This window comes from Acartia tonsa, chromosome 10 (genome assembly GCF_053477335.1).
Source record: "Acartia tonsa isolate MP-2025a chromosome 10, ASM5347733v1, whole genome shotgun sequence".
NCBI classification, from domain to species: domain Eukaryota; kingdom Metazoa; phylum Arthropoda; class Copepoda; order Calanoida; family Acartiidae; genus Acartia; species Acartia tonsa.
In genome coordinates, this window is record NC_137269.1 from 43,937,122 (window position 1) to 43,958,970 (window position 21,849).

The 21,849-nt window shown below is 31.6% G+C and overlaps 1 protein-coding gene across 1 annotated transcript in view; it reads right to left on the minus strand.

The window, feature by feature from the left end:
• The window catches only part of LOC145330110 (dual specificity protein phosphatase 10-like), a 29,460-nt gene extending 23,009 nt beyond the window's left edge, over nt 1–6,451 (minus strand). Inside the window, exons 1-3 of the mRNA XM_080174698.1 lie at nt 6,056–6,451; nt 4,226–4,814; nt 238–472 (exon numbers count right to left, since the gene is read on the minus strand). Coding sequence (XP_080030824.1) covers nt 238–472; nt 4,226–4,814; nt 6,056–6,119 — 888 coding nt within the window. The 5' untranslated portion in view covers nt 6,120–6,451. The remainder of the gene's footprint in view (nt 1–237; nt 473–4,225; nt 4,815–6,055) is intronic.
• Nucleotides 6,452–21,849: the final 15,398 nt, after the last annotated feature.

Consider the following 21,849-nt stretch of genomic DNA (forward strand, 5'->3'; position numbering starts at 1 on the left):
AAATCAGCAGAAATTCAAGACAATTTATGATATCTTTCAGTTTAGATAAACTTAAAAAAACTTTTTAGCAAATATTTAACTTATATAAAATGTAAATGTTTTTAATAGATACCTAGACATTACATGATTAAAATGAATCACTAAATTGTTGAAATACAACTATTGACCATGCTATTTAACCGGTTCTAATCCAACGGATATTAATCGTTTTCGAAGCTATACTGGAAAGATTTATACCTGGAATGACTGTAGTCCGCCAACGAGGACCACCGGGGACCTGGCGTCCTCTACCAGGCTGTTGATGACCAGAAACAGGGTGTGGGTGGAGGGCAGGCTGGTCAGGTCAGAGCTGCACTCGTCGTACACAATCACCTCCTTCCAGGTCCGCTTCTTCAGCATCTCCTTCGCCTCCTTGGTGGTCGCCAGGTCGGCCAGGCTGGCCTTGCCTTGCTGCAGACGCTTACGGTTAAATCTGGGCAGTTTAAGGATTTGGAATCTTATAGTTTAATTAGATATCATATGGTTTTTAAGTTAAGACTTTGTAAATTTAAAGTTGATTGCTTTAAGTATAATATTTTAATGATTCAAAACCTATGACAAAAATTTTATATTAGATATATGCCTTAAGTAGTATTTTATTTTAGTGATACTGCTTTTTAAAGCAGTATCACTAAAATATCAGTGGATTTTGGTTGTTATTGCACTTGTTTTATAACATTAATTTCATGGTGACTGGTAAAAAGTACATACATACATATCATGTACTTATACTACCTTAAGATGAATCATAATTTTTATGGCAAAAAAAGATAAATATCTCCATAAAAAGGGCAGCAAAAACTAGAAGTTAACAAAAACACAGTAATTTGTAAAATACAGTTTTATAGAACATTACAAACATATGAATAATTGTGAGATAAGATTTGAAATCGGTAAATAAACAAGGAAGACGTAATCAACAGACAGACACCCTTATTAGATTAGCTTCGCTGAAAGAAAATTTGTCTAAAGGCCTCAGCAAAAAGTGATTTAGTTCAGGGAGGGGAGAGAACATTGGGCTTTTTATAACAATACTCTTAGTTTTCTTATTCGTTGGCTTAACAACTTTGAGGACTTTATTGAATTTTGATGATTGGTTGGTTCATTAAGTTAAGTGCCCAAATGTTTCAACCACAATATTTATTCTACAGAAGGAATAATTTGGTATATAATCATTGGGAATGTACATCACTTTATTAGCCATTGTCTTATCCCTTTAGATCCCTAGATTTAGTTTGTTTATACACTGTCTACAGTTATAAACTGTAAATTGCCTCAAATATTTATCTGACCTCCTTAATTTTTATCATCGTAAGTAAAGTAGTAAGGTTTTAATCTTTCTGCAGCTTAAGACTTCGAAAACTACTTAACCAATTGAGTTCTTTATATTACCTATGGAAGATTCTTAGAGATCTCTGGATGGTTTGGTTTTAGGCTATATTCCTATTTTCATTACTCTATCGAATACAGACGGTAGGAAAAAACTGTTATACTTTGTGTTTTGATGACAAAAAAAAACTTTCAATTTTCGTTAGAAAACTTGTATTGTTTAAACAAGGATGACAACATCCATAAGTAGCGAAGTATTTTAATATTCATACTTTGTAGCATGACTGATAGACCAACAGATAAAGTAAATAACATACTGGATGCTTATTGGTATATGAAATCTTCACAAAAAATTCAGCCATCTATCATAAATAGAAGCTGAGAAAATCACATATTCCTACAACATAGCATTATGGACTGACTGACGAACTGACAGACAAAGTGAATTATAGAGTAACTTCGCAAGTAAAACTTATTACGGCATGAAAAATATAAGAATACAGAGTTGACATTGACGCAAAAATTGCAAATTAACCCGTCGACGGCTCAAGCAAAAAAAAACGGGGCTCGGCATCCGCGTTAAAGCCTCAAATTTACACCCGTTTGGATGCTTTGAATTTTTTTTAAAAGAGGCATTGTCATATTTGGGTCAGGTTTTGACTTACATCTGATTTTAAAAATTGTAAGTGGTGGATTTTCCTGAGGAATACATGCGGCTGAAGCGCGGCTGCCGAGCCTTGAAAAAAATGGCCTCAAAGCTTAAAGTTGAAGATTATTGTCGACAGAATTTGATGAACTGTCAAGATAAGAATATCAAGACATTTTTAAAACTTTTGATCAACGTTTTTATAAGCGAAGCTTCTCTATTATTAGGGTTCGTATGCAGGGATCTAAAGGGATAAGAAAATGGCCGACAAATTTATGTACATCCCCAATGTTGATGCACAAAATTACCAGTTCTATAGATTACAGTTAGTAGTTCAAATGTTTGGACACTCAACTCAATAATCTAACCAATCAAATTCACAAAGTCCCCAAAGTTGTGAAGCCAAAGAATAAGAAAACGTTATTATAAAACTTCGGGGACTAGTGTAATAAACATCCCATTGTCCCCTCTGCCTCTGCTTTGAATCTCAGTAAGGTTTCTAGCTATTTTTGGCATGATAGAATTATCAGATTGATTTAAAACTTTGTTCATTGTAATTTGTCAAAATTGGGCATCTAAGATAGATATGTCACATTTTATGTTATTTTTGTCATGATTGGCAAAATTTTATTGATACATTAAATTGCCTGAGCTTCGCTTTTATGGATTTTGTCATCCTTGTTTATTTTTTTTACTTCAATAAGTAGCCCTATATGGACAGTCTACTTTCCGCTCATTGTTTGGTCAAAAGTTGCCTTTTAAGCATTTTGAAAAATAAAATTACAGGGAGGGATGGGACAATGGGTTGTTTATTACACTAGTTCCCAAAGTTTTATAACAACATTTCATCAATCGTTGGGTTGTTAACTTTGGGGACTTTTATTAAATTTTGATTTTGCTTCATTACGTTGAGTGTCCAAACGTTTTTACTACACATTGTAATCTACAGAACGGGTAATTTTGTATATCACCATTAGGGATGTACATCAATTTGTTGGCCATTGTCTTATCCCTTTAGATCCCTGTAAAATTCAATAAACAAATCAAGTTAGAAATATTAAAAACCAAACTTTGATATTAAAAATTGAAATTAAAAGACCTTAATAACAAATGAATGTTTCTTTTTTGTGAAGAATGCAATTAATTTAATGAAAATTAATTATTAATGAGACAATTTTGTCAACTAATTTATGAATGAAATGCAGGGATCTAAAGGGATAAGATAATGGCCGATGACTTGATGTACATGCCCAAAATTACATCTTCTATAGATTGCAATTAGTGATTAAAACGTTTTGGACGCTTAACCTAATGAACCAACCAATCAAAATTAAACAAAAGTACCCAAAAGAAGAAAACGTTATTATAAAACTTTGGGGACTAGTGTAATAAACAGCCAAATGTCCACTCTCTCTCCCTGAAGATATGGAAGGTGGGTAATCTCGTCCGCACGTGTATGGAAGGGAGTAAACAAGGGATGTAAATTATACTGGTACCAAAAGTTTTATATGTAGACTCAAAAATTTTGGGTACTTTAATTAAATCTTGATTTGAAGAATCAAGCTTGCAATGGCCAAACTTTTCAACCAATAATATCAATTTAACAAGGTTTAATTTTGTTTAACACAATTGAGGTTTTTCAATTTATCGTCCATTGCGAATATGAAACATAATGCGAAAGTGAAGGAACACCAAAATAAAACTGTGGCGATGACTCAAATTATTCAGGAAGGGAGGGGACATCGGGCAGTTTATTACACAAGTTACCAAAGTGTTATGATAATGTTTTCTTATTCGTTGGCTTACAACTTTGGAGACTTTCATTGCATTTTGATTGGTCGTTTAATTAAACCACTAATTTTGTGTAGGGGTAAATTTGTGTATCATAATTGGAGATATACATTAATCTATCGGATATTGTCTTATCCCTTTAGTTCCCTGCAAATTATTATTGCAGCTACTCTATAAATTGGGTAAATCTGTACGTCTGTCTGTCACAGTGTCATATAAGCTTTCTATCCTTTTTTTCTGCATTGCTTAGAGACAAAATTGTCTTTGTTAATGACAAATTATCTATTTAATTATTGATTTAGAGGCTGTCAGTATGTTAGTGTACAAATAGACGAAAAATTTATTAAATACTTTTGGTTCTTATTGGATTTGTTTTTTGTTTTTTTGATACATTAAGTTTTATAAGATTTCCAAACATTCCTATCACAGCAGTTCACATTAATAGCTCCAAGAATATGGCTCACATTGTAGGCGATAAACGGCCGGCAGTCGAGCAGCAGGAAGCCGCTGCCGTTTTTCCCATTTTTACCGTTAATCAGCGCCGCCGTGCCGTTGACGGTCGCCTTGTTGGCGAGTCTAGCCGCGAGGCCCTCGGTGCTGATGGTGCCCGTCTTGCTGATGACTAGGTTGCGCTGCATCGAGTTTGATTCGGCGCACGGGGAGTTGGGCAGGCTGATGACGCTGGCCGTCAACTGTGGCAGCAAAAATCCGCCGCTGCCGTTCGACGACACGCCGTTGTTGTTGGAGTGGCCGTTCAGTGACGTCGGCTTCAGGTGGGTTCCGTTAGTCAACAGACTTGTGGGTTTTCTCAGGGGCACGGGGGAGAGGGTAGAGTTATTTTCGCTGTTTTTAACGCCGAAATCGGCCAGCTGCGACGACGGGGCGGTGGGGGTGGAGGGCGAGTGGTCCAGCTTGCACCGCTTTGGCGGGTGAAGGTTGGGCGCCAGCGAGGGCGGTGAGGCGACTAGAGACGGCATCCCTGCGAGTTTACCAGCACTATGTCCAGGCTCTACAATGATATCATTAGTTATTTATCGCATCGTATCATAAACAGTTTTCTGCGAATATAAAAATGTACAATTATAGGATTAAAACCAGTTTTGTTAGCCCCGAAATGCCGAAGGTTAATAGTATCCCTGCAAGGTTCTTCTATCCCACTTAACCTAACCTAAAGAAATAAAAAACGTCCCTTTTTACCCATGTCAAAATTTTACATAAAAATAGGATTTAGTATTATGTATATTCATATATTCATGAACAAAAATAATTATGTTTTAAATTTGCCATTAAATATAAATTTACATCATGGTTCATTTGATATTATTTATATAATTTTCATTTTAACAGAAGATAATGATGAAGGGTTGAAAATTTGTTTAGATTTTAGTCTACTAAAGCGTTCTAAAATATATTGTTGTATTCTATAGACCTTAATTCATGGTAATGAAAAAAAAAAGAATTTTCTTCATTTAGACTTTGGAAAATTAATAAAATAACCCTAACAGTATTCTTTAATAGAGAATTATCAAACTTAAATCGAGGTATTCTATAGTATAAAGTAGTAAGGTATTTTTGTCTGAAGCAAAAGTTCTTGCAAAAAGTCTCAATTGGTTTTACATTTCATGAAAGCTTCTAAAAGATGGTTTTAGGTTTCATGACCTCTATAGCCATCCCCCCGAGGCTAGGGGCGAAGCAACTAGCATTGATAAAAAGTAAGTAACCAAGCACGTACAAATAAACTAAAATCCATTAAAATGCCAAACTAAAATACAATTCATTCATGATTAGGAAAAATACTAAAACAAAGGTTATCAAGTCCATAAGTAGCTCAGCAATAGCATCTTTTTATAACAAGAAAAAGAACTGTAAAGCTTAATACAGTAAAAATAGAGAAATTAATAATTAAAATGTGGAAGCAAGAAATTTTTTTACAATATTTGTATATAAATCACTCAATATCAAATAATTCACTTTATTTGGTGCGTACAAACGGACATTAAGGAAGAGCCAAAAATCTCCCTAATTGCTAAACTGTTATGGTTCTCCTTTACAGTGAAGCTTCCTTATATGTACTGAGATTTATACTTTATTTCTATAAATAAGTCTGTGTATGGTTTAAGGCTTTTTTTCAACCCTATCCAATCGACTTTCTCCCCCCCCCCCCCATCCTCAAGAGCCCCTAAAGGCCTCTAGGGGCGTAGCTACTTGTAGGTTATCAAGTAGTTTCACTACGAGAAATTAAATAATCACCTGATATGCTTCGTGTGAATGTTAATGTTAAATTTTGTCGACTTTTTACAGTTTCACTCAGCATATTACAATAATCAACAATTTTACAACATTAAACAAAATTTTAACATTTTTTGATATTTTGTCACTGATTTCTCTATAGTAACAATAACTTTTTATTAAATATATAAATAACTTTTATATTGTTTTGTAAATTTATATATATTTACACTATAAATGTTTAGTTTTTAATAACAAGTTTAACTTGAATGTTTTTTTTTATATATCTGTCCAATATTTCTGCTTTATCTTACAGAAACTCAGCCAAATATACTTCTTACTCAACTACTAATACAAACACACAATATACTTCACAATGAAGGAGTAGAGGAGGGAAAGGAGAGAGTGAGAGAGAGAGAGAGAGAGAGAGGGAGAGAGAGAGAAAAGAGCAGATGCATGGGGAGAGAGGAGCAAAGGGGAACTTAGGAGGGATTCACTACTCTTGGTATACAGCAGAAGGATAATGAAAAAATTGGATATTTTTGGAATTTTTTCATTTTTAAATAATTATAGAGCCCCCAAAAATTGGGTTTTAATAATAGGATATAGGATATACGTGAGTAAATGAACAGGGGACAATTTGTCATCAATTAAGTTCTAATATTGACCATATTTATTTGTCAATTTGTTCATCCAGTTTAAGAGGAAGGGATAGGGTAGTGGGGGTTGATTTGGGTATTGTTAGTTTAGCCAGCTGCGAGGTTAAATTTTAAGAGTACTAAGTAGGAAAATCAAGCATAACACATAATTTTGGATGGGAAAGTAAAATTTACAAATTTAAGTGGAGTAACAAATTTATTTGCTTCCTAAAATTTATTTTTTTGGTAGAAAATTTACTGACACCTGTTTTTACCATTTACATAAAATCAAAAAGATAAAAATTCTCTTTGCCTCATACTATGCTATGAATAATTAATTTATACATTATTAGGGAGGGTTAAAATCACTAAATAAACATAACTGCTTAAAAAATTAATAAGACACTACCAAATTATTTACTCAGCACATTTTTTCATTCCAACCTAGAATGAATCACACAATCGTTTTTTCAAAATGTGTTCTTGTACAATAACAAGCCAAGCTGCTGGAATGCCGCTGTTATAGCGCATACAAGAGACAACATCTCATTATAATAATAATAATAATAATGTTTATTTGGTGCTGCCAGGTACCCCCCAGCTTAGGAGATAGCACATACAAAATGACCAAAATGGGGATAGTGTATTTGATTCCTGAAGCCCCTTTTTAGGAAATACGAAAAGAAATAAAAAGAATATGAAACATATTAAATGTGAAAGGGAAAATTGAAACTTTAATTTAGTTAAATTGAGTTGTAAGGATGGTAAAAAAAAGAGAAAAAAAAACACAAATAAACATTTATATTATGTAAGAGTAACCAGTAAATAATAAGAAAGATGAAAAAAAATAGATAAAGGAATTTAGAGAAAAACAAAACAAAATAAATCAAGTATGAAAGCAAAGAGAATAAAAAAGGAAAAATAATAAGATAGATCATTGTTGTATATAATTTTAATACCATATTTTAAATTTTAAAATATCATTGAAGATTAATAAGTAAAGATTTTATTTAAAAAAGAAAGGAGAAAGAAAAAAAAACATGAAAAGGATAAAAAAGCAATAATTCTAGTAATTGACATTATGTTATTTTAAAAAAAAAATAATAAATGTTTCTCATTTCAAAATAATATCTTTTTATAGAATGCCACTTTGATCTTTGCCCTATATTTAACCCTGCCCTACCCTCCCCGTCAAAGGACAACCCCCCCCCTTAATAAAAAAAAATCACTAGGTATTTTATGAAATCATTTTTTTAAGATCTGTTTATGCACTCAGTACAGTTTTCTCTATTACAAATAAAATTAAGTTTTTCCAACAAAAAATCTTTTAGTTTCATACAAAATTGTTTTCTTGACATAACTGTGCTAAAAGTATATATAACCTCATCATTATTATTTTCTCCTTACACCAACAAAAACTTCTCACTCAACCTCACCTTTCACAAAAAAAATTTCATCGGAAAACAAACACATATCCACAACAAAGTATAACCCCTAATTGTTGTTTTTCCCCTATGAAAAAAAAAACAATTGCAATTTTTAGTATGCTCTTAGGATTTTTCAGTATAGATTATTATTTGTTATACCAAATCAAATTAAAACAAAATAAAATTATTACAATTCTTTTGATTTAAACAAAAAGTCAACAAAAGAAACATGAAATTGACAAAAATCTACAAAATTCAACAAATCTTCGTTTGTTAACTTTCCGTCACCTCATTTCTCTCTGACAACCTTCCCCATTTACATTACTTACCCCTTACTCTTTAGAAATATTCCCTTCCCTTTGTGATGTCCCTCTTCCTCTTAATACTGACGTCACGTGAAGGGTGAGTCATCTAAACTGGTTTCTAAAGCCCCTTCGACATACAAATTACATGACTAACACAGTGTAAAGTTTATTGTGATACTATTGGATAATTTTCTATAGGAATCTTCCCTACTCTGGTAAGAATATGCTACTCTAACACTACTCCCCAATACATTTTAGACAGTTTTGAGAAATTTGATATTTTTCAGCATTAATTTCATAGTTTTATACTGTACAAGGATGGAGGTGACATTGGCCTGTTTATTACACTAGTCCCCAAAACTTTTATTAACACAACATTTTTGTTGGCTTAACAACTTTGGGGACATTTATAGGATTTTTATGGTAGGATCATTAAAATGAGTGATAAAACGTTTCCATCATTAATTGTAATTTACAGAAGGGAAAATTTTGTGTATCATCATTTGAGATGCACATCAATTTATCGGCCATTGTCTTATCCCTTTAGATCCCTGGTTTTATATATCTTAGTCATTAAACGCTACGTCCCTAGCCTCTAGTGATGGACGAATTGATTTGACAGGAAAATAGCCTAAACCCACCCCAGGACAATCATCACAAAAATACTCATTCGGACCAGATTTTTCCGAGATCTAAGGTACAGACAAAAAAATTATTACTTTATTATAGTATGAAAAATCTTTTATTTTTTAATGAGTACCGTTCTTTTCTCTGTTCTCTCTCTGTGTAAATCCCCCCTCTCCTTCACTCTTGCCCCCCAACTCTTTCCAAAATTGTCTTGGTGAGTCAATGACAATTTTGGCATGACCTCCATTTAATATTTTTCTTTCTTCACGAAAAATTGAATGAAAAATTAAGCAACCAAGTTTGATAGTTACGTCATGGTAAATAATTCTTAACGCTCTATTTCAATCTTTTGATTATTATAGTTTTTTTTACACAATTCTGTTAAGTTTTAGTGGAAAATTTATGCTTTTTTCTACGTCTAAGCGCCTTTTTTTACACCCGTACCCTTTTAGGGCTTTCTCTCTCTCTTTCTCTCCCCCCCTCTCTCTCTCTCTCTCTCTCTCTCTCTCTCCTCTCTCTCTCTCTCTCTCCCTCTCTCTTTCCCTCTTCCTAACACGTAAACAACGGAGAAATTTGTGATGATTCAATCCAATTCAAGTTTTTCTGGAGCGTAGCTATAATTAAATTAGTCCGTCAGTCAGTCCGTAAGGTTATGAAGGAGCTGTGATTTTCTCGGCTGCTATTGATAAAAATAATAAATATGCGCATTTAGTCTACACATTGTTTTGTCCGTCTGTCTGTAGGTGGTCATGTTTTAAAACATATGATCCTCATTCTTTCAAGGTTTCGTGATTTTCTTTGAGTTTTTTCTCTTTCTTTTTTTGTATTGATTATTGAACATCTGAGGTGGATTCTTTAATCCTAATCACTAATCGCTTTGTGGGGCTAAACTGTTTTCGTGAAAAATCCTCCAAAATCACATAAAAAATCTACAAAAATTAAATAAAATCTTATGTTAATACTTAATAACCCTTCTATGATTTTGTTTAATTATTTGTAGATTTTTAATGTGATTTTGGTGATTTTGCCCCACTAAGCGATTAGTGTGGGGCAATTTTTTTTTAAAGAATCTACCTCTACTCTTTAACTTACTTTGTCCGTTTGTCAATTCCATTTTTTGTGTTTCGCTACTTATGGTTGTTATCAACCTTGTTTTTAGGGTATCGTAGCCACTCTACACCTAGCGGGTCTATGTTTACCAGTCTCACTTAAATAAATTAATAATAATAATTTGATAATTTATAAACTTAAATTGCAAAAAATGGCAAAAAAGTGCCAAATTAAAAAGACTTTTGCTGATCTGCTCCAAATTACGTCTTATTTGTTGGCTAAACAACTTTGTTGACTTTTAGGGATTTTGATTGGTTGGTTCTTTGAGTTGACTGTCCAAACGTTTCAACCACTTATTGTAAACTACAGAAGGAGTAATTTTGTGTATCATCATTGGGGATTTAAATTGATATAAATCGGCCATTATCTTATCTCTTTAGAACCCTGAATATGACGTTAATCAGGAATAGTTATTTCTCGCATCGTATTATAAACGGCTTTCCGCGGATATAGAATGTACAATTTAAAGATTAAAACTAGTTCTTTTAGCCCCGAGGTGCCGGAGGCACCGGCTAAAAAAACTGGTTTTAATCTTTTGATTGTACATTTTTATATTCGTAGAAAGTTGTATATAATACGATGCTAGACATGGTTTTTTCGTATGGATGAGAACCGGTTCCTATCCACCGGATTCGAATAAATACGAGAAAAGTTTTTATTTTGTCCCCTTTATATGAGGCACTTTTACCAGCTCCTGTAAAAAAAATCTAGTTTTTATGCATTGCTACTTCTGACTTTATTTGTCCTTGTGATTGTAAGTTTTCGCTTGCATAAAAAAAATGATTACATATCTTTACACGGCTATTTTGGAATTTTTATTGGAAAACCAGTTTACATTCTTAAAAAAAGCCTTCTATAATAAAAAACTTATCCTTATATGTATAAAAGTAACAAGATGTTTGTCTGTATGTACTGAAGGATCTTGCTAACCGCTGAACCGATATGTGTTTCCATTACATTGAATTTTTGATTAATTTATACTGTAAATAATTAAGCATGATAAATTGTTTGTTTATGATTATTTATTTATATTATTATTATTATGTGTCATAAAATAAATATTTATCTTCTCATAGGTTCTGGAAAGGTTTTTAACTATTTTGGGGATAGATACCACCAAAATTTTGTTTCTTTTTAAAAATCTACAATTGAAGATGGGGGTGGGTGCCCCCCCCCCCCTTCCACCTCACGTGCCTCTAGAGGTCTCTAGGGGCTTAGCCGCTAGTAAATTGATTAAGTGAGTTGTATAAGATTCGAAAATTCGAAAATTGGGGTATAGTCCCTTTCGTGTCAACGCATTTTAAGAGGCGTTTCGTCGTATTTTCACAGTAGCTTTTTTCCTCTTTCTAGCCCCTGCGGTTAAGGTGGGAGAGGGAAAAGTCAACCCCCAATAGAAAAAGTATGTCAAAATATTTTTATGGGCGGGTGGAGATACCCTCCCACAAAATCTTTCCTGGACCTATAAGAAGCTTTACTGTAAAGAAGATCCTTGGCTACAGACAAAAAAATCTTAATTCTTTAAATTAAAGGATAACCATACACAACGTAAATGGATGGACGGACAAAAAAAGTCATCGAATAGATGTTCATTAGTCGCAGAAATCTTTACACTTACATAGCCATATCATCATTACCATTGAACTTAACAATACAAAAAAGTTGGATCTAGTGCAGTTCACGGTAAAATGTTCCTGCTAACGATTATGTCCAAGAGTCTATGAACTTCAAATTCCTATAAAATTAAATATTCTAGAATAGCAAAGATCCAAGGATGTACAGGAAAGCTTCACTGAAGAAAAATACGTAAAATAAGTCTTTTTCACTCATTTATGTGACCTGCGTGATAGTTAAAAGCTATTTTAGATTATTTGTTGGCCTTCTTTTGTCAATAAAAATTATGTGCGAGCATAATCTATATTTTCAACCGTTAGGACGTTAGCAGCCTTCGTTCATAGATGTTTAGAGAACAGATCTATAGTATAGATGTATATACAGACAACTACCTCCCTTCCTTTTTCAAATACCTCTTTCGTCTGCTTCTAAATTATTTTCTGCTACTTAGCTGTGTTAATATAAGCGACACCATTGGTTGATTTGCAATGACCCAATATAAAAGTTGCACAAGGCGTTTGCGATGGAGAGTAGTTATTTAACTCTTTCTCCCTCTAATATTTTACTCTAATGTTTAGAAAAAATTTATACCAGGAACTTTTACCGTGAATTTCACCTGATCCAAAAAGTTTTTAAAAATTAAAATTAAACAAGGATAACAACATCCATTTACATTTACAACTTACATTTTTAGGACTTGATTATAGAGTTGCTTCGCTTATAATATTGTACTTTGTTGTCCCAGGAATCAGTATTATCCAAAAATTAGATCAATCGGATTATTAGATCACATAAAAATTTGTTGTTAAAAAAGTAAAAAAATCAACATGTTTAAAATGGACGTACGGACATTCGGGTAATGATTATATAGTTGCTACGCTTTCTAAATCGTACCTAACTACTACAGGAATCACCATGCAAAGTTTGAAAGCAATAAGACAACTCTAACATGCCTAAATTAGCGAAAAAAGCTATCCGATACGGACGGACGGACCGACCCTAATTATAGAAAAGCTTCGCTTTAAAAAATATATATCTCTTTAAATTGTTGCTTTAATTTTTATGCAGACTTATTTTATAGTTGTAAACAGCTATTATCTAGTTTTAGTAGCGAAGCTACTCTATGATTCCAAATGAACGTCCGTCTGTTAGAAACGGAATGGAAAAACGTGGTTTTCTCGGCTCTTATTCAAGATAGACATTAATATTCCCATCATTATGGAACATAATTAACTGTGATAATTATGTAGAATCTAAAAATATTTTTTAAAGTCTATGTTAATATTGGATTCAAGTTCTTGATTCATAAGTGTTTTTATAAAATCCTTTTTATTGACCACCGAAAACCCACAACACCTTATTTTTAATGAAATGTCTAAAAAAATTAGCATGTTTTAAATTATGTGGTAACGATTATAGAATTAAATTAGAGCTTCTAAATTGTACCAACTAATATGTCTAACATGTATAAATTAACGAAATAGCTAACTGTTAAATACAGACGTACGGACCCTAATCATAGAAAAGCTTTCGATAATTATAGAAAAGCTTCGCTTTCAAAAATATCTGATGTGTTGTTGAGGGGCTCGCAGCACAGAAATTTAATAATATTGAAATTAGATTTAAGATTCCAGTAAAGAAAACAAGAAAAACAAGAATGACAATATTCTTAGAGCATAAACTACATCTAACTGTTTATCTGCTATTTAAACTGTAAAGAGTCTTGATGGATATGACAATGGCTGATAAATTGATGTAATCCCCCAATGATGATACTCAAATTTACCCCATCTACAATTTGTGGTTATACACTTAACTTAATAAACAAAAAAAATAAAAATTAAAAACTTTGGAGACTTTTATCAAATCTTGATGGTTGGTAGAAACTAGTAAAGAACAATTTTTTTCTACAAAAGATTTTAAAAAAAACAAAAGGGGTTCTTCAAATCAATTTACGTCCATTGTCTTATCCCTTAAGATCCCTGCAACTACTGAAATGTCCAGAGCCCTTTTAAAAATCGTAGCTTATCTATAATTAGCTCTTTTTGTTTATTTAATTATACATGTTAGAATTGACCTATCGATTTCAAACTTTGCATGATGATTCCTTAAACAGTTAGGTACGAGGTATATTTAGATTGTAGTTAATTGTTTATTTCAATATCTATTAAAGCAAAGCTCTAAAACGGTAGGAAAAACAAAATTTTACACTTGAAGAGTGTCAAAACTGAATAAGCAGATTCTTACTTTGTATAAATCGAAGCAAAAGTGTAAGTAAATATTTTGCAAAAATTCCTAAATTCAGGATACTGTTGAAGAACATACCTACTTTTTCAGGACTTAATTATTGAGAAGCTTAGCTTATAACATAGGACTTTGAACAAAGAATCAGTATCCAAAATCAAATGAATAGGGTTATTATAGCACATAAAGAATTGTTGTCAAAAAGTTAAAAATCGACATGTTTAAAATAGACGTACGGACATTCTGGTAACAACTATAGAGTTGCGATGCTTTCTGTACTGTACACAATATTATTCTAGATTTATTTCGCTTGTTTGCATTACCTCATTCCTAGTTTTCACGTTTTGTTGGGCTTAGATTCGAACCTATCACCTACCCGACAAAAGCAGATGCACCACATGTTATGACATAACTCATGAATGGACTGTCAAATTTTTAAATATAATCTAACCCAATGATAATAATTCTTAGCCAGGTGAACCAAATCTACCATAAAAACATCCTACAATGATCTATGTGTTCTATGGTTCGAATCCTTCACTAAAACCTTTGATCATTCATGGATAAGAGTTGATAATAATATTATAAGAAAAAGGATCTCTATTTGTTTGTCACTGAACCAATATGGTTCTCCTTTACAGGGTAACTTCTCATAGGTGTTGGAAAGGTATACATAGGCGTCCAAGGGGGGGGGTAATGGGCCATTTGGCACCCCCAAACGATTTTGGGGGTGCCGTAGGCACCCCCAAAATTTTTTGAACAATACCCCCCCCAAAAAAAAATTACCCCTACCTTGGGGGTGCCGTAGGCACCCCCAACGATTTTAGGGGGGGTATTTACCCCCCCCCCAAACCATTTTGGGGGGGGTAATTACCCCCCCCAAATTGAATGTTCTTAAAAAAAAATGTTACTGAAATTTTTGTTTTTGGGGGGGGGGAGTAATCCCCGCCCCCCCCCCCCCCCCTTAAACCATCCCGGGGATCTATGATGTAATTGTAAAGCACTGAAGATTCCATAAAATAGATACCTAACTAAATTAAATATTTCATTAAATAATGAAAAAGAATTTCTATAGGCGATTTCTTTTGGGAGGATGTCAGGGTGTCTCAAAACTAGTTATAAAACTTACCAGGACCTATAAGATGCTTCACTTTAAAGTATAATCATATTGGTTCATTGGTTAGTGAGTTAATTATTGTATTTTTATGTTCTAAAGAATGAGATACTACTATATATTTGAATAGTAGTGGCGCCCTTAGCATCTAAGAACTCGTGTTTTCTAAAGGGTAAAAAGGGAGGAGAAAAATAGCCTAAAACCACTCAAAGGATTGACCTATAATAGTGTGGAACCATCATGGGATCTATGTGAAGCTTTCCTAAAAAGGAGAACTCAGTATTAAAAGTAATGAAATCTGAAGCTATATTCAAATAAACCTTACTTACTACTTTATGTTATAGGATAGTACTTATTAACTTAATAGATTAGGTAGCCCTAGTAATCTCTGTCTCAGCAATTTACCTTTTTTTGTGCTTATATAAGCATTTTTGTCAGATTTAAGTAGGACGTGCTCACATCGGGAAAGTCCGCACTTTACAACAAAAGTGGCTTACTTAAATCGGACATGTCGGACTAACGAGCCATTTTCGTAGGTTAATTGCTTACTTGAAGAACTATTATTGCCCTATAAACCCCTAAAAAACCCCAAAAATAAGGGTGGCTGATAAGAATCAGCAAAATCGGACGCTTTTGAGGTAAATGTCTTACAGATTAAGATTTTAATCCGGATTATTTTTCCTCAAAATTTAATCCCTTCTCAGCCATTTAGGCTATATTTGTAGTTGATTGCTTACTTAAACAAGCCATTTTTGTGATTAATGTCCTACTTATATCTTCCATTTTTGCTACAAAATCCTTACTTAAACAAGCAATTTTTGTGATTAATGTCCTACTTATATCATCCATTTTTGCTACAAAATCCTTACTTAAACAAGCCATTTTTGGGGTTGATTGCTTACTTAAATCCTCCATTTTTGCTGCAAAACCCTTACTTAAGTAAGCCATTTTTGGGGTTGATTACTTGCTTAAATCATCCATTTTTGTTGCAAAATTCTTACTTATATAAGCCATTTATGGGGTTGATTACTTATTTAAGTAAGGATTTTGCAACCAAAATGGATGATTTAAGTAAGTAATCAACCCCAAAAATGGCTTATTTAAGTAAGGATTTTGTAGCAAAAATGGATGATTTAAGTAAGCAATCAACCCCAAAAATGGCTTATTTAAGTAAGGATTTTGCAACCAAAATGGATGATTTAAGTAAGCAATCAACCCCAAAAATGGCTTATTTAAGTAAGGATTTTGCAACCAAAATGGATGATTTAAGTAAGTAATCAATCCCAAAAATGGCTTATTTAAGTAAGGTTTTTGCAACCAAAATGGATGATTTAAGTAAGCAATCAACCCCAAAAAAGGCTTATTTAAGTAAGGATTTTGCAACCAAAATGGATGATTTAAGTAAGTAATCAACCCCCAAAATGGCTTATTTAAGTAAGGATTTTGCAACCAAAATGGATGATTTAAGTAATCCATTTTTGGGGTTGATTGCTTACTTAAATCATCCATTTTTGCTACAAAATCCTTACTTAAATAAGCCTTTTTTGGGGTTGATTACTTACTTAAATCATCCATTTTGGTTGCAAAATCCTTACTTAAATAAGCCATTTTTGGGGTTGATTGCTTACTTAAATCATCCATTTTTGCTACAAAATCCTTACTTAAATAATCCATTTTTGGGGTTGATTGCTTACTTAAATCATCCATTTTGGTTGCAAAAACCTTACTTAAATAAGCCATTTTTGGGGTTGATTGCTTACTTAAATCATCCATTTTTGTTGCAAAAACCTTACTGAAATAAGCCATTTTTGGGGTTGATTGCTTACTTAAATCATCCATTTTTGTTGCAAAAACCTTACTGAAATAAGCCATTTTTGGGTTGATTGCTTACTTAAAATCATCCATTTTTGTTGCAAAAACCTTACTGAAATAAGCCATTTTGGGGTTGATTGCTTATTTAAATCTTCCATTTTTGCTGCAAAATCCTTACTTAAACAAGCCATTTTTGTGATTAATGTCCTACTTATATCTTCCATTTTTGCTACAAAATCCTTACTTAAACAAGCTATTTTTGTGATTAATGTCCTACTTATATCATCCATTTTTGCTACAAAATTCTTACTTAAACAAGCAATTTTTGTGATTAATTTCTTAATTAAGCTAGAAACTAATGACAAAAAGGACTTGTAGATATAAGTGACAAAACTGGAGGACATATGTAAGAAATTAATCACAGAACTAGCTAGTAAGGATTGTATAGTAAAGATAGAGGATATTATTAAGAAATGAATCACAAAACTTGCTTGATTAGGTAAAGGTTTTCAATAATAATAATGAAGGAAATAATTAATAAATTAACCAAAAAGATAGCTTGTTTAGTTAAGGGTTTTATAATATAAACAAAGGACATAATTAAAAAATTAACCAAAACATTTGCTTACTTAATTAGAAGCTTGTAGCAAAAGGGGAAAAACTTAGCCAGTAAATAATGATAAAAATTGCTTGTCTCAATAAAGCTTTTTTAGTAAAATTCTAGGATTTTTACTTTAAAATTAATTAAAACTTGAATTTAAAAAAAATCTAGACTCAATTATGGCTTACTAAATTATAAGACCCCTTATTGCTGTTAAAAAATCAATAAAAAAGCTTTTAAAAGTAAAATTATATTAAATTATAAAGTAAAATATTAACAAAATTTAGACTGATGAAAATTAGGTTGAAATTTATACAATTAAATTATATTTCTACTTAAAACTCACTAGTTTTCAGCATAAATCAATCTGATGTTTCTAATTTAATGTTGTTTTATAAAAGGTCCAGCAAAACCACTCCAACAACAGACTGAGACAATCTGCCCTTAAAGTGATCCTAATGTCCTCTAATGATATTTTTGATTGATTTGCTCAGCTCTGTTCTCCACTGAAAAACTCATAAGAATAAATTATTTATATATAATGAATATGATATGATATACATAAAAAACTTCTTAACAAATTTTAGTTAATATTTTTTACATAAATATCAATGAATGATTATGAATTTTTAGAATCAATGAATTCTAGTTAAATATAGAAAATATGACCACAAAATATCCCAATAACTTTTTGCTATTGATAAAACTAAATAAATATTTTAAATAGTATCTTTCATTTAGGGTTAGACTTTCATTTTAAAAATTTCAAAAATATAATACAAGTGCAGTGATGTCCAAAGGGGGGGGGGTACTGGGGTGATTACCCTCCCAATTGAATTTGGGGTTGCCTGTAGGCACCAAAACATTTTTAGAAATGTTTTTTTTATTTTTTAGTCAAGTTATAAAAAATCTTGTTTTGTTTTGAAAAAGTTTTGAAAAAGTGACTAAGGAAAAAGTAACTTAACATGAAAGATTCTTTAAGCAAAATTGAGGTAAAAATAATTTTTTTGTTACTGGCAAAAAAATTTTTACAAAATTGTAATTAAAAATCTAAGTTATAAGCACTTCTTTACACATATTGAGAGATTAAAGATTGATGATATTTTAAAAATATTACTTTGGGGTAATAAAAAAAATTACACCCCCAATAACTACCCCATTTTTAAAAGTGTAGAGCTTTTCCTTACATTGTTTTTTTTAAAGCTAATATACTTTTAGGCAAAATTTTTATCTTTAAATTGCATTAACTACATCTTACAGACTTGCCAACTTTTCTCTCAAGCAATATTCTAGAATTTCAGTTTTTTAAAACTTTAATTTGAACCTGATTTTCTGTTACACAATAACTAATGCATAATACCCTTGATAAATTGGTAATTTTACAGAATCAAAACTTTGAAATGAGAGAAAAGTAACAAAAGTCTTATACTACCTATATACTACAGGGTCATTCAAGAGAAATGATTTAAAAAAAAAACTAAATTAGGCATGGATAATAAAAAATTATATAAAATGCTTTATAGATTTGGAAAACCCATTCTGGGACATTCATGTTTCAAATATTTAAAAATGATTTTTTTGACAAATTATGCCTACAAAAACGGATTTTCTAACAATTGTGTAAAATGCTTTGTATATTTTGAAAACCTATTCTGGGACATAAATGTTTCAAATATTTAAAAATTATTTTTGTGACAAATTATGCCTTCAAAAACGGTTTTTCTAAATGCCTCATTTTTATGATTTTCTGATTTAAACATAATGGAAAAAATGCTCACATTTTAAAAATTCAAATTGCGCAGCTTGCTTTAATAGTAGAAAAACATTATGCATACTGTTAGAATTGTCATAAACTTTAGTTTTTGGATATATAAGAGCCATTCATGTGCTATGTATAGTACAGAAGCTACGTGTTAAAATGTTCCAACTAACTTAAAACTTTTCAACCTTTCCCACACTTTTCAATGTAGCTCCTAAACTACAAATACCACAAAAATAGTACTTATATTTTCAAAAACTAGAGTTTATGACAATTCTAACGGTGTGTATAACGTTTTTCTACTATTAATACAAGCTGTGCAATTTGAATTTTAAAAAGGTAAGCATTTTTCCCCAATCTTTAAATCCATACATCTTCAAAAATAAGGCCTTTGCAAAAACCGGTTTATAAGGCATAATTTGTTGTAAACATCATTGTTAAATATTTGAAACATAAATGTCCGAGGATAGGTTTTCCAAATATACAAAGCATTTTACACAATTGTTTTATTTTCCATGCCTAATTAAGTTTTTTAAAAATCATTTCTCTTGAATGACCCTGTGGAATAACATTTTTAAAAAACTTTTAAAGGATGCCTGCAAGAAATATAACGCTGTAACTGCTGAAAGACTGCCACAAGTAGACCCAATATCCCTAAATTTAAAGCCTTCAGCTTCAATAACAAAAAAATTTTTAGGCATTTCAAACTGACATTTTATGTACAATACTCAATGCTCATGTTAGAAATTAAAGTATGTAACCTAGATTCAAAATTATATTCATATATTCATAAAACAAATTTAGGTTGCCAGTAACTAATTGTATATTTTTCCAATAAAAATACCCCTTTTTATGAAATGAAAATTTTGAAAGATTTCTATTGCTCATAATAGAAATTAAAATATTAAATTATGTGGCATAGACAAAATACTATAACCTTATCTTTTTTCAGTTATTCATAAAATTTTAATATCATGTAGATGCTAAAATGTTCTCAGAAGAACAGGAAATATCATTTTGATACTATTATTTACAAAAAAAAAACTTTGAAAAATGGACTGAAAACACCAAAAATTGGGAAATATGTAAAAAATCAAAAAAGCTACTTGTACTTTCATCTTTAAACACTAAAATTGCTTGGAAATTCCTTGAAAATTTATTTTTAATACTGTAATCTAAAAAGAATTTTTAAATCAGACCATAACACCAAAGATATTTAGAAAATGTAGAAAATAAACAAAAATCTACTAAAAAGCAGTCTGATCACCACAGATGTTTTCTTAGAATGACAGGCAATTTTATTTTGTAAATAGAACCAAGAACATTGAAGATATGGGGGAAAATGTGAAAAATATAAAAATAGCTGGGGAAAAAATCGGACTGAATGGATGTTTTATAGTTGATTATGCTTCTTAACAAGAAGTTTCCGCAGTCTAACTTTTATAAGAGCCAAGAAAAAAAAATATTCAAGGAAATTCAACTCTAAAATTATGTGTTAAATCATATTTCAGGCACAGGAAATAAGAGAAAACAGAGGTGGAGGGGATATAGAATAGTATATTGTTGCTTTCCTACTTATGCTTGATAAAATTAGTATGGTATAATGTTTCTGTGCTACTTATGCATATACCTGTCCTTGTTAAAATCAGAATAAAATAATGTTGCTGTACTACTAATAGATATAACTGTCCTTGTTAGAATTAAAATAATGTTGCTGTGCTACTAATGGATATAACTGTCCTCGTTAGAATTAGATTATTATAATGTTGCTAATCCCCTTGTTAAAATCAGTAATTTACCAAAAAAATACTTAACCACAAGGGGAGAGATTACTAGGGATATTAAGTTATAATACTGCCGCGCTATTTATGAATATACTTAACATTTTTAAAAATCAATATTGTATAATTATGCATACTTGTCCTTGTTAATACCAGCATGATCTCTGGGGCTCGGTGACGCTATTTAATTGCAGTGTAACATGCTTAATCGCCAAGTGTATTTAGTAATGTAACACCTATGTAATAGACAACCAACTCTTTGTTTGCACGACCTTTGTCTAGAAGTCCTAACTGTGCATGGTAATGAGTTGCGCGTTTTAGTCCAAGGCATTTCCCCTACTCTAATTATTAATGTCGAACATCTGAAAAGCATCAGTGCAGTAGGAACCATTTTTAACGTCCTTAGTTTTGACGCAGTGTTGAACCGAGACTTGATCCCATCAATTCCTCGACAATGAGTGGATGCCCTACGTGTTAAGCCATGGTTGCGCGTTAATATCAGTATAGTATAAAGTTTTTTAATAGAATGTTTGTCTTTCTTTAATGAGAACTAATGGCGTGTCATCACTTCCTCCATAATTTATAAAAAAAAAACAAGGATGACAACATACATAAAAGCGAGGCACTGTAACGGTAGGGACAAACGGACATTAACACTTGTATAGTTTCAGAACTGAATAATCCTAATATAAATGTATAAGAGTCAAAGCAAAATTGTAAGTTAATTTGTTAAAAAACTGCTTGATACAGGATAATGTTTATGGACATACTTACATTTTTAGGACT